This window comes from Pelobates fuscus, chromosome 13, assembly GCF_036172605.1.
Source record: "Pelobates fuscus isolate aPelFus1 chromosome 13, aPelFus1.pri, whole genome shotgun sequence".
Lineage (NCBI taxonomy): Eukaryota > Metazoa > Chordata > Amphibia > Anura > Pelobatidae > Pelobates > Pelobates fuscus.
The window spans coordinates 7,872,166-7,885,898 of record NC_086329.1 but is presented as its reverse complement, the minus strand read 5'-3'; the positions used below and the strand labels follow the sequence as shown (position 1 = coordinate 7,885,898).

Here is a 13,733-nt window from a genome sequence, read left to right as displayed (position 1 = left end):
CCGCAATGGTCTATAGCACATATATGCTTCATGCAACCAGTCTTGTATCTTTAATGGAACTAGAAAAATGTGGAATGGAGACTTTAAAATTGAAATACACTCGGCATCAATTGGAACAAGTACCAATGACCCATGCAAAAAAACCCAAAAATCTGTCTACAAATACCCCTTTACGTAGGGGTATATTACTTCCAAATACTGGCTTACCCTCTCCTCCCGTCCTTGACTCAGAATGACAACAATTCGGCCTTGGCGTTTTCTCCCTGTTCGGCCCATTCTCTGAACAAGACGTATTGGACTCTTTTGGGCATCAAAACAAATGATCAAATCCACTTCACCAATGTCAAGTCCTTCTTCTCCTACACATGTAGAGACTAGAGTATTATATCCTCCTTCACGAAACCGCTTTACAACCTGGTTTACCAGAAGATAACAAGAGTATGGTCAACTGGAAAAATCTAGCAACGAGATAAGGCTCCAACACAATATACTAATTCTAGATCAACAACCATTGAAATGCCTATCTGGCATAGGTGTGAAATGGGATTGGCCAGAAATTATATAATATCTTATAATATGTATGCATAACCCATTGCTATTCATGTGGAGATATCAATTATAGCCTCAATGGATAGTCAGATGACCCTTGAAAGCTGGTTTGAGAAGCCCCACTTTGAATAGTTAATAGTGAACGTTTTGTTCATGTACCTCAAGCTGTTCTTTCTGTGTGAAGCCCTTAATGTTTTTTCCACTGCTTGAGTGTCCAACAAAAGTCATAACACGAACCGTTGGGTGATGTTGGTCTAACATTTTGGCAATCTCCTGGACACTATCACGGAATGAGGAGAAAATCATAATGCGAGTATCTTCGTGTGTTTGCTTGGAAGTGTTCGGAGCTGGAGAAATCATATGGGTGAGGATGTTAACATATAAGGAGATACATACATGCGCACAAAGGATTGATGGGGAAAAACACGGCACGTGAGTTCCTTTTCAACTCTTTCAGTTTGTAGTTCATTCACTACATTTAATTGGGGAGAATGGACAATGGAATAGCAGACTTTAGGCTACATCGGTTAAGCTGAAGAAATGTTTTCCCTTGTCTTGAAATAAAAGGGTTACTCCAAAAACCATGACCACTTCATATGTTCTCAGCAAATAAATGAGCGGCAGTTCAGCAAAAAAGATGTTGTGAGCCTGAAGCAGTAGACCTGAGGGTGACCCAGATAAGGAGACAACCCGTAGTAAAACTACTCACCCCCTTTACCGTGCCAGGGTACGCCTCACATCATAACCACTAAAGTGCCATCATGCTTGAAAACTCTTTAACTTCAATAAACTCTCAGGCACAAAATGTGTACACTGCACTAAAATGACTTTTACAGTGTTCATTATTGAACTTCAAAGGAAAAAACCCAGGATCAATTAATACCATTCTAATTAGACTCTCTGAACTCCCATAGATAAATGATCGATGAGAACCAGTAATGGGGGTACTTTATGCACAATTCCAGCCCTACATGACAAAATGGACAAATCATAGCAATTGATTTCCGTGCAATTTTAGCTGCATGAAATTAGCTTTGTTATCTAGGCCAACGCACAGCAGCTCTCGATCAATACCTGCCAGGGATTAATCAAGTAGGAAAATGTCCTTCTGACAAATGCGGCGTACAATACAAGCGATGAAAAAGAAGCAGCCACTTCACTAAATGGGCTGAAAGGAAGGCCACTTCGATATTGATACGAAGAGTGCAAGGAGTTGCCTTTTTAACAACACAGAAAAAAAAAAAAAAAAAAAAAAAAAAAGACTAGACTTTGCACTTGCTACATATTTAACTCCTAGGCATTTTTGCGACCACCACAATCTAAAATTAAAATGAACACAAGTTCATTATCTGTCGTCATTAATGAACAATATAAATAGAAATGGGTGAGACAAAAAAAATTAAATGTATGCATGTGCAAAGAAAAAAATGATCAAAAATTTTAATTGAACACATTTTTGAAAGCTTCATGACATGCGGAGCCCGATGTACACATGTAACCTTGACCTGTGACGTTGTTAAAAGCTGCTCAGACAATGTAGGTGTTTTACATACAGAGGAAGGGGTTACACCTGGAGAATTTAGATAAAATATAAAGATTTCAAACTCAACTACACGGAAGAGTCAGAGGAGGGCGTATGTTATACAATGGTACAAGTACACGGCGTGCTTGTGAGATTTCCAATTTTAGATATCCTCCCTCACCCACCGAGCATCACTCCCATCTAAATGGATTTCAATGTTCTTTCCAAACAATGCAGAAATGACATTGACAAATACCTGCAAAAAGCTGTTTACGCAGATTAGAGGATTTCAGATATAAGCTATTGAAAAGGTCCATTTCCATCTTTTTATATAACTCTGTATGCAAACACAGAGGGCTTACGCAGACAGAAAGGGGATGTATTTTTATGGATTTGCATGGAGCGCACACAATACATAAAGATAATAGAAGTGAGGCCAGTTCTGGTGCTTATAACCTCTACAGGAGTGAGTGGGGGCGAGACATTTGACTCCATATTTTAAAAAAATAAAATAAAAAATAAAAAGGATTGATGCTTCTCTATGAGTGTTTTTATAAATGGAACATGCACTGAACATGTATGAGAAGTGCATGAATCAATGATAACATACAACATATGAAACCAAAGCAGGGCTGGGTGGTTAACGTGCAAGTACTTCGACGTTATCTGAAGGCAGGAAAAGGCTGAGCTGTAGGTGCTGGGAGAGTCTTGCTTTTGTCAAACCATTTAAAGGAAACAATGGGAGAAACTTCACAAAACCCATTTGCATCATAACCGCTACAGTTATCTATAGAACAAGCTTTTAGACACAAGTTTCCATTTAATAATGGTAAACCTGGATGATCCAACCAGTTCTCCTCTGGTTTAAAAATCTAAAAGCTGAATAAGTATTGACAAAAGAATCAGCATTACTCTGCATTTGTACAATTAAAGTAACCCTTTAACCACTGGTACGACCATTATGATGAGATTGGTCTTGTTTGAGATTTTTCACAAAGCCTATGATTTTTAAGGGAACATTTACTTACGTTTCCTTCCTGGTAAAAGATTTCGTAAATACCTAATTAAAGGAAACTGTTGGTAGATCTATAAATATAATACCCGGCATTTCTATTACTAGACATCGGCCATTCACTTGGCATAATGACACATTATCATTCTGTTTGAATGCATGAAAACTACCAAGATTGTATTGCAGGGAAATGGGCCAAAGGCAACCAAGGTTCCAGCCCACCCATCTTTACATGACTAGATGTGAACTGTAGAAACCAAACTGCAACAAGTGGTTGATGTGGAATTCATTCACTAAACTGGACGGCGGTAAAACCAAAGTTGCAAAATAAAAAAATAAAAAAAACACACTACACTAGCCACAGCATGGCTACTTTATTAATGGATTTGCAATTCAGTTTATAGGACAGACAGCAATGATTTGCTTGCACCTGGTGGAGTTAATTGTAATTTAATGCAGACAGCAAATGTGGCATTTATTTGACTAAACCAGGATCCTGGGAGAACCGACAAGTGGCTGCCATGTTTTGGCCAGTTGGAGAGTTATTCAAATTCAACCATTCTGGACTAAAACACCGAGCTTGTCAATTCTCCAGAATCCATGTTTAGTGAAAATAAAAAGGAAATAAAAAAAACAAAAAAAAAAACAACCACACACATTCTATTCACAATCGTTGTGTTAAAAACAATGCATCAAAAACCTACCATGACGATCGCCCCAAGATTTAAAATGCTGAACAACAACTTCCTCTAACTTTTTTAACTTCGGGTGGCTGTAAATAAATGGCTTTTTTACATCTGACCCTGCAAGAGGCAAAAATAAATAAATAAACAATTACATTCCTCACAATTACAATGTACAGACTTCATTAGGGAGAGGTAATATTTACATGAAGAAGAAGAAACATTTATACTGGGAGCACAAGATTTGCATGCACTTAGCAATATAGGTCAACAGTGAAAAATATATTTTGTGTTTTCTATAGATAATGTGATCGAACATCAAAGGGTACACACTATAGCTTTTCGGTAGCCAGGTACTTTGTTCTGTCTATTTTGTAGCTTGATTTACAGGAACCTCTACTGAAATACTTTAGGAATTAGCCACATGTCCTGCAGGTTTATTTTTTGAATGGCAGATTTCAAGAGATTGCCAGAGGGTTCCCCCGTCTCTGTAGTTCTGCTTCTCGCAGAACGAATGCTGGTTTTCAATGCTTCTCTGAAAAGCATGTGGTTGGACACAAGGCATTAGTATTGATGACATCACAGGAGGAGGATCGAAACTTCAGTGAGAAGATTCTCTTAGGGCTGGAATTTAGAAACATGAAAATGCATTGAAAAGTTACTTGGAGAGCTCCAACATTTTCGACTGCAGTCTGAACTGAACTGAAACCAGTTTCTTGTGTAGGAACAAGAATTGACGAGCCCTTGTTCAAACAAGCTTAGAAGGTAAAATCAATTATCTGCCACAGCTTGATCAGTCTAGTGAGGGACAGGGAATAATCAGAACATTTGAGAATTTTCAGACATTTGAGTTTAGTTTGCCAGTGGCTCTACCAAAAAGTAATATATGAAGCAATAACAAAGATGATATAAAATAATAAATCCAAAACGAGCTAGCTTCAAAAAACAACCTTTTAATTAACATGAAATTGCTGTATAAAAGGACACGCTAAGCAACCAAGCCGCTATATCTTAATACACAACCAATGGTGCATTTTCTCTTACAATGTAAAACAGGTTCTGGAATACAGCCACAAAAGGGCTTTTTCCCCTTAAATCCTTTCATTTAGGAAGGTCATCAAATGTGGGGATGTGTCTCTGTGCTAGACTACAGGTAAGGTTAGAGGCTTTTTAAAAGGAAAAGAAAAATCCTACAGAAACAGGGAGTCCAGTTATCTACATTAAAACAAAACACACGGACATTAAAAGAAAATATTTGTAATGTGAAAGATAAGAGGAGGGGGGAACAAACAACCTCCCCTTTCCCTTTGTGAGTTAATCCTAGACCACCCTTTGCGTTAGGCTGCATTAAATAAAAACTCCTGTAATATAAATAGAACCATTTTGATAAAAAAAAAAGCATTATGACTGAATTCAAGGTTACTCTCCATAATGAATCCAAAACATTGAAGGTTTTCAGAGAAACGAGATATAAACCCTTTAATGAAATCTAAAATCTCAGCCTTGGGAGCGTAAACTCAGATAGATTAGTCTTCGATATCCCATGAGCAGACGCAAAGAACAACGGCTGATTATATTGCGGAGATTAGCACTGAATTACAGTAATAAAAATCTTTAAGAAGTATTACACAAAGGACTGAAAACATTGTTGTTGTTTTTTGGACATTTTACTTGGAGTAGGTAACGAAGCAGAGTTGCTCAATTTGCTCTCTCCAGTTAAACAATAGTCGGTTAACCTTTGCATTGTGGAAGAGGTCACCTTAGTATCAGTTTTTTTTCTGCTAGTCATAAGAAGAGTTTTGCAGTTTTATTTAGTAGTTTTAGTTTAGCTATAGATTTACTAATGGCAGAGTTACTGTAAGCTACCATACCGGCATAGGACCGGACAGCCAGATCACATATGGTCCCCTAGTTCCCCAAAACATAGAATTTAAAGTGTAAATGGTCACAGGATATGCTGATGTGCGGCTTGAATTGCAGAATTTTATAGAACAATGTGAATGCAGCTATAATGTACAATCAATATGACGCTGCTCAACATTTTAACATTGAAATTAAGAGCAAAGATATTTATGTAATAAAAGCACCACACAACTAATTGGAAAGCCACTTGAGACATAGAAAGTGACAGAAGACACTGCGTGATTGATAAACAAAGTGTTTGTTAACCTGGAGCTGAGGCGCTGGAATCAGAATATAGGTTCTCCAGCTGCTCGTACAGCCCCATGAAGTCGCAATTCCGGGTGAGCTCATTGCGTGTGCGCATCATTCCTGAAAAACAAAAGGGTATGAGCTTTGGCAGTAACAACGGACAACTGTTTAATCAGAGTTCCCGAGTGTGTCATTGAGAAATCTAATGGAAAAATGTACTGTCTGTATTAAGATGACTGTACATACAAATTATTTTTTTCATTTAATGTACATTTGCCAACAAGACATTTATCAAGTATGAATATGAATAGGTAGCTGTAGACGAGTTTTTTTCAATAAACACATAACATAAGCAATAAATGTCTACAGCAAATTTTATTTTAGGAATAAGCAATTTGTTTATTCTTATCTAGGCCTTTATTAGTCAAAGTGGATGTTGTTAAAAATTCCAGCAAAACCTTTGGCCCAGATGCCCCTCCTTTTTGTTCCCAAGAAGCCAGGAAGGGATGGGCCACATAGATAAATGGGTTAAGACTTCCTATAAAAATAGGAAGAATAATCCTAAATAGGCAGATTCCGTGCAAACTAAGGGCAGAATGTCTGGGGGTGAAGCTGGGTGACAGGGAGTAGATATAGCCTCCAGTTGTAAAACCCCATCTAGGTTGAACAGAGACCAATTTCATATGACTGTACAAATATATATAAAACAAAAGAAAGATACCTTTTGAGCCATCCATAATGGAATTAAGATAGTGGTATAAGGATCGTGCTCCCATCTGCAGGAGAAGCTCGTAGCCATGATATAAACTTATACAGAGAGCAAAGTCTCCTTCAATCACTCCCAGCTGGGCTCCCTGAACAAACAAAAACAAAAAGGTAGAATGGCAAATCACAAATAAAACACGTTTCCATTTTAAACAAAAATCTGTTACCCACAATGAGTCTGTTGGGAAATACATCCCAGATTTCTCTGGCCCATATCATCAAATCAGCGGATCCAACATTGAGATTTAGTGGCTAAAAATTCAGACTTCCCAAAATATCAGTGACGCATCACGACAGACAAAACTGGTGGCATACCATGATGTTAGGTGGCGGGTTCTTTCTGAACTGTTCTCGAGAAAGAATAACCTGGTATTTTGTTAAATTAGGAATCTCCCTCCTGGACAATACGCCATTTTGAATCAGTCGCCTGGCAAACACCTCTAGAACCTGTAGGGGGAGAGAAACACAAATTGATAATACTGTGAATCAGAGCTCATAGGAAACCAATTATGGTTTTTGACAACACTAACCGGTGGTTGACAAGCTTATGTTTTGTTAGCTAAATGTTTAATAACGCTCCATCATATCCAAAGACACAGTTGTGGTTTTAGACTAATAAACCTACAATATATTTTCCAACATTCAGGAACACTCCGCTAGACGGATAGTGTTATTCTTTATATATTTTTTTAGTCATACATTTGTGCTTTCAATGACTCATGTCTTTATGATATAATGTCTTAGCACACAGCAGCTGACCCTTTCCCCCCAAAAAATATGCTTATATTTAACATAAAGTTTACTTACTTTAACTTTTAGATTAGAAATGGTAATTTTTTTCAATAAAACCCTTTGTCAACTAAGTTTTTGTATGCAAAAAAGAAACATTAAACAATTTTTAAAAGTAATTTGTCTGGTAGACAGCCACTGCGGGCAGACTTGGAATTACAATGTTTTACATTGCAGCACTAGGTGCAAAAGGGACACAGCACCCAGACCACTTCAATGAGCAGAAGTGGTCTGGGCGCCTACAGTGTCCCTTTAAAGAACATTTGAATTACTTATCTTAGTTTTAATACATTTTTGTATTTCCTGAAGCGCACTATTGATATTTAAGTTTTAACTTGATATTTAAGGTTGCACTCCATTTATACAGTCAAACAGACAGAGAGCCCCTGGGTGAAATTAAAAAAAAACAAAAAAAAAAACATAAAATAGACTACTCCTTATTTATAGACACAGAGAACAATGGCGAATAACATCGTCTAACCCTTGGCAAGAGACTGGTAATTAATAGCTTGGAATCCAGTTTTCAAGAAGGACTTATCTTGTACAAGAACAAACCGGCATGGTAGGTTTAAACAAGGTCATACTGGGTGGCGCAATATCGGGAAATTTGAAAATACATGCAAAAAAACAAACAAACAAAAAAATAAAAAAAACACTACAGGGTAAGGAATACACATTTATATATCTGACCTTATAGTGATACTTTAAAATAGAGATAAGAAAACAATATTAAAAAAAAAAAGCAAAAAAAAGCATGTGAAGTTGCTATTTTTTATTTATAAAATATTTTACCAGGAAAGATACATTGAGATTTCTCTCCTGGGTCCACAAAACATGGCATATTTAACTGCTAGTTTGAGGACAACACAAACACATGTAAATATACATTAACACACACAAAGTTACAAGTTACAAGGAATATTATATACATAGAAAAAAATATTGTTGGGGAAAAAAAAATGAAATCTAAGTTCAGGAAATGATAATAAATAAAAATAAAAAAACTCCCCACAATACATTGCACTACTGAAGGAAAAAACTTTAAGGTTACACAAGTGTTTTTGTAAATGTAAAAAAATAAATTCTTCGTATTATGTTACATGCACGGGGATTTATGTCCTAAGTGCACAAACTACATTTTTACAATAAACCTAATTCTGCAAATGGGGCTTTTTAAGAACTGAATCTCTAGGGATAAAGTGTGGCATGAAATTTAAAATCTTATCAGTGACATCTGCCGGAGTGCAGAAACTAAACAGGCAGCATGCGAAGCCTAGCGCGGCGTGATACTATCTCCCCGAGCGGCAGCAGCAGAATTATGAGATCAAGCAGGGCGCACACACCTGTGGCAAGGTAACACTATCTATTGGGTCCAGGAAATGAGACCTACTTAGACGGATTGTTAACCTCCAATTAGAAGCAGTAAGAAAGGCGCAAGCAGAACTGTTACACAATGTGCAATCTTTATTTGGACTTGCAGTATTAACAGAGTATAAACATCCATTACGGTCTCTTTGGACATTGCTGTCAAGTTAAAAAAAAAAAAGCAAAAAAAAAAAAAAAGCACGTCCAATAGTCTCTATTAAATCCAGTAAAGCACAAAAAGGATGTAGGAGCTCTATCAGATTTATATGATAGGCTGTATCCTCTTGTATAAATCCACAGAAGAACAAACCGTTTAAAAGGCTGCTTGGTGGTGAATCCACTTAACTAGGAATAGTTAAAGGGACACGCTCAGCAGGAATCGATGCCCACTGTATGGTTAGGGTGTAAGGCCAGTCTCCTTTGCTTTATAAGGATCTAGCTGCAGCTAACTGTACAAACTGTAAGCCTGCTCTTGATATCTATTAAGGAATCTAGGTTGTTCTCTGAATTATTATCGCGTGTTATCACTGCATGGGTACATGCCGTGCCCACCCATGGCACCTCTCACTGAGATGCCTTGACACAGCTGCATGCTGATGGCTTCAGTGGATGGATACAGCTCCACTGACAACGTGCATGATTACAGCTATAGTAAGCTGTAAGTGGCTAGAGTGTGTCTTTAAATGGCCATTCTGCGCACCATAACCACTACAACTCATTGTAGTTTTAAATCACTTGACCGTTGTTTGCTGTGGACAGGCTAATGTGGAAATTTGCGTCTCTATTATTAATCAGAGACGTTTACTTTATCTACCAGGAGAGCCAGAGTTTGCCGAAGACCTACATCTATCCTCTGATGCTCGCTTTCAAGACTTCTCCAGGGCTGCACCTTTTGTGTGGAACTCCCTTCTCCATTAGACTTTCACCCAGTCTCCACTCCTTCAAAAAAAAATAAAAAATCTTTAAATGATATGCATCCCTAAAGTGTGTTTTCAAACTGTTAGTGGGTTTTCATCCCCCCCCTCCATGACTCCTCTCCTGCAACTGTCAAAAATAACCTACCAAGTTCTCAGTGAATAATGTTCTAGGAACCCATCTCATTACCCCATCTTATACCCTTTGTGTCAATATACCCCCTACCTCTAGCATGTAAGCTCATTGACCCTCTGTTCCTGTGCTTCCATTTGTCTGGTTACAATTACGTGTCTGTTAGTCCACCCATTGTACAGCGCTATGGAATTTGCTGGCGCTATATAAGAAATAAAATAATAATAGTGCCAACTGGGGAGACTGAAGACTCTTTGCATCATAAACAATACAATAAAATGCTGTAACTGTGCTCCGAGTGCCCCTTTAAGGCAGGCAAAAAGCACTGGGAATTTCAATGCTGCATTCTAACCGGTCCAGACCCACGAGAAAGACTCGTCATTTTACTCCCAACATTCTACCTGTCTCCCTGTACATAATGCTCACTACCCCACATCTCCTCTAAATAGGAAAACGCCAAGTGATCAAACAGCCTCGCTAAACTCCCAACATTCTACCTGTCTCACTGCACCTACCTCACATCTCCTCTAAATAGGAAAACGCCAAGTGATCAAACAGCCTCGCTAAACTCAACATTCTACCTGTCTCACTGCACCTACCCCACATCTCCTCTAAATAGGAATACGCCAAGTGATCAAACAGCCTCGCTAAACTCCCAACATTCTACCTGTCTCACTGCACCTACCCCACATCTCCTCTAAATAGGGATACGCCAAGTAATCAAACAGCCTCGCTAAACTCCCAACATTCTACCTGTCTCACTGCACCTACCCCACATCTCCTCTAAATAGGAATACGCCAAGCGATCAAACAGCCTCGCTAAACTCCCAACATTCTACCTGTCTCACTGCACCTACCCCACATCTCCTCTAAATAGGGATACGCCAAGTAATCAAAACAGCCTCGCTAAACTCCCAACATTCTACCTGTCTCACTGCACCTACCCCACATCTCCTCTAAATAGGGATACGCCAAGTGATCAAACAGCCTCGCTAAACTCCCAACATTCTACTTGTCTCACTGCACCTACCTCACATCTCCTCTAAATAGGAATACGCCAAGTGATCAAACAGCCTCGCTAAACTCCCAACATTCTACCTGTCTCACTGCACCTACCCCACATCTCCTCTAAATAGGAATACGCCAAGTGATCAAACAGCCTCGCTAAACTCCCAACATTCTACCTGTCTCACTGCACCTACCCCCACATCTCCTCTAAATAGGAATACGCCAAGCGATCAAACAGCCTCGCTAAACTCCCAACATTCTACCTGTCTCACTGCACCTACCCCACATCTCCTCTAAATAGGAATACGCCAAGCGATCAAACAGCCTCGCTAAACTCCCACCATTCTACCTGTCTCACTGCACCTACCCCACATCTCCTCTAAATAGGAATACGCCAAGTGATCAAACAGCCTCGCTAAACTCCCAACATTCTACCTGTCTCACTGCACCTACCCCACATCTCCTCTAAATAGGAATACGCCAAGTAATCAAAACAGCCTCGCTAAACTCCCAACATTCTACCTGTCTCACTGCACCTACCCCACATCTCCTCTAAATAGGAATACGCCAAGTGATCAAACAGCCTCGCTAAACTCCCAACATTCTACCTGTCTCACTGCAACTACCCCCACATCTCCTCTAAATAGGAATACGCCAAGCGATCAAACAGCCTCGCTAAACTCCCAACATTCTACCTGTCTCACTGCACCTACCCCACATCTCCTCTAAATAGGAATATGCCAAGTGATCAAACAGCCTCGCTAAACTCCCAACATTCTACCTGTCTCACTGCAACTACCCCCACATCTCCTCTAAATAGGAATACGCCAAGCGATCAAACAACCTCGCTAAACTCCCAACATTCTACCTGTCTCACTGCACCTACCCCACATCTCCTCTAAATAGGAATACGCCAAGTGATCAAACAGCCTCGCTAAACTCCCAACATTCTACCTGTCTCACTGCACCTACCTCACATCTCCTCTAAATAGGAATATGCCAAGTGATCAAACAGCCTCGCTAAACTCCCAACATTCTACCTGTCTCACTGCACCTATCCCACATCTCCTCTAAATAGGGATATGGCAAGTGATCAAAAAGCCTCGCTAAACTCCCAACATTCTACCTGTCTCACTGCACCTACCCCACATCTCCTCTAAATAGGAAAACGCCAAGTGATCAAACAGCCTCGCTAAACTCCCAACATTCTACCTGTCTCACTGCACCTATCCCACATCTCCTCTAAATAGGGATATGCCAAGCTATCAAACAGCCTCGCTAAACTCCCAACATTCTACCTGTCTCACTACACCTATCCCACATCTCCTCTAAATAGGAATACGCCAAGCGATCAAACAGCCTCGCTAAACTCCCAACATTCTACCTGTCTCACTGCACCTACCCCACATCTCCTCTAAATAGGAATAAGCCAAGCGATCAAACAGCCTCGCTAAACTCCCAACATTCTACCTGTCTCACTGCACCTACCTCACACCTCCTCTAAATAGGAATACGCCAAGTGATCAAACAGCCTCGCTAAACTCTCAACATTCTACCTGTCTCACTGCACCTACCTCACATCTCCTCTAAATAGGAATACGCCAAGTAATCAAAACAGCCTCGCTAAACTCCCAACATTCTACCTGTCTCACTGCACCTACCCCACATCTCCTCTAAATAGGAATACGTCAAGTAATCAAACAGCCTCGCTAAACTCCCAACATTCTACCTGTCTCACTGCACCTACCCCACATCTCCTCTAAAAAAGAATACGCCAAGCTATCAAACAGCCTCGCTAAACTCCCAACATTCTACCTGTCTCACTGCACCTACCCCACATCTCCTCTAAATAGGAATACGCCAAGCGATCAAACAACCTCGCTAAACTCCCAACATTCTACCTGTCTCACTGCACCTACCCCACATCTCCTCTAAATAGGAATATGGCAAGTGATCAAACAGCCTCGCTAAACTCCCAACATTCTACCTGTCTCACTGCCCCTACCCCACATCTCCTCTAAATAGGAATACGCCAAGCGATCAAACAACCTCGCTAAACTCCCAACATTCTACCTGTCTCACTGCACCTACCCCACATCTCCTCTAAATAGGAATATGGCAAGTGATCAAACAGCCTCGCTAAACTCCCAACATTCTACCTGTCTCACTGCACCTACCCCACATCTCCTCTAAATAGGAATATGGCAAGTGATCAAACAGCCTCGCTAAACTCCCAACATTCTACCTGTCTCACTGCACCTACCTCACATCTCCTCTAAATAGGAATACGCCAAGCGATCAAACAACCTCGCTAAACTCCCAACATTCTACCTGTCTCACTGCACCTACCCCACATCTCCTCTAAATAGGAATACGCCAAGTGATCAAACAGCCTCGCTAAACTCCCAACCTCAAAGAACTAAAACCCAAATCACAAAATAACCTGAAAAATACCGCTAGCCCAGCCAGTGATGGCTTTTAGCCTGTATTTTGCAATCTGGATGTAAAATTTGCTGTACGTCTCGGTTTAGCAACCAGCCTTGTGAAACGAACAGTCAGGAGTTCAAAATGAATTGCAATTTTTAGGCCAAATTGGAAAACGTAACGAGAGAGGAGATTGCTTTCCGAATTCCTTTTATCCTAAAATTAGAATTCAAAATAATTAAGTTTGTTTGTTTATTCGCCAATTCAGATTAATTGCCTTGTCACCTCTATATCCAATGTGTCATAATTACAGTGTGCGATAAATTGATATAAACCCATTATAAAGCAAAATATGTTGGTGATACATCATTGGAACAAATAGTAAGGCCAAGTCGTCGTCCCCCCCTCTCCGCACTCC

At 39.7% G+C, this 13,733-nt stretch overlaps 1 protein-coding gene across 3 annotated transcripts in view; it reads right to left on the bottom strand.

Annotated features, from left to right (window-relative positions):
• Window positions 1-13,733, bottom strand: part of FANCM (FA complementation group M) — a 55,311-nt gene that overhangs the window by 22,181 nt on the left and 19,397 nt on the right. For all 3 annotated transcript variants that reach the window (XM_063440119.1, XM_063440120.1, XM_063440121.1), the window contains exons 5-10: window positions 6,998-7,129; window positions 6,639-6,771; window positions 5,936-6,037; window positions 3,788-3,886; window positions 709-896; window positions 208-414 (exon numbers count right to left, since the gene is read on the bottom strand). In XM_063440119.1, the coding sequence (XP_063296189.1) occupies window positions 208-414; window positions 709-896; window positions 3,788-3,886; window positions 5,936-6,037; window positions 6,639-6,771; window positions 6,998-7,129 (861 nt within the window). The remainder of the gene's footprint in view (window positions 1-207; window positions 415-708; window positions 897-3,787; window positions 3,887-5,935; window positions 6,038-6,638; window positions 6,772-6,997; window positions 7,130-13,733) is intronic.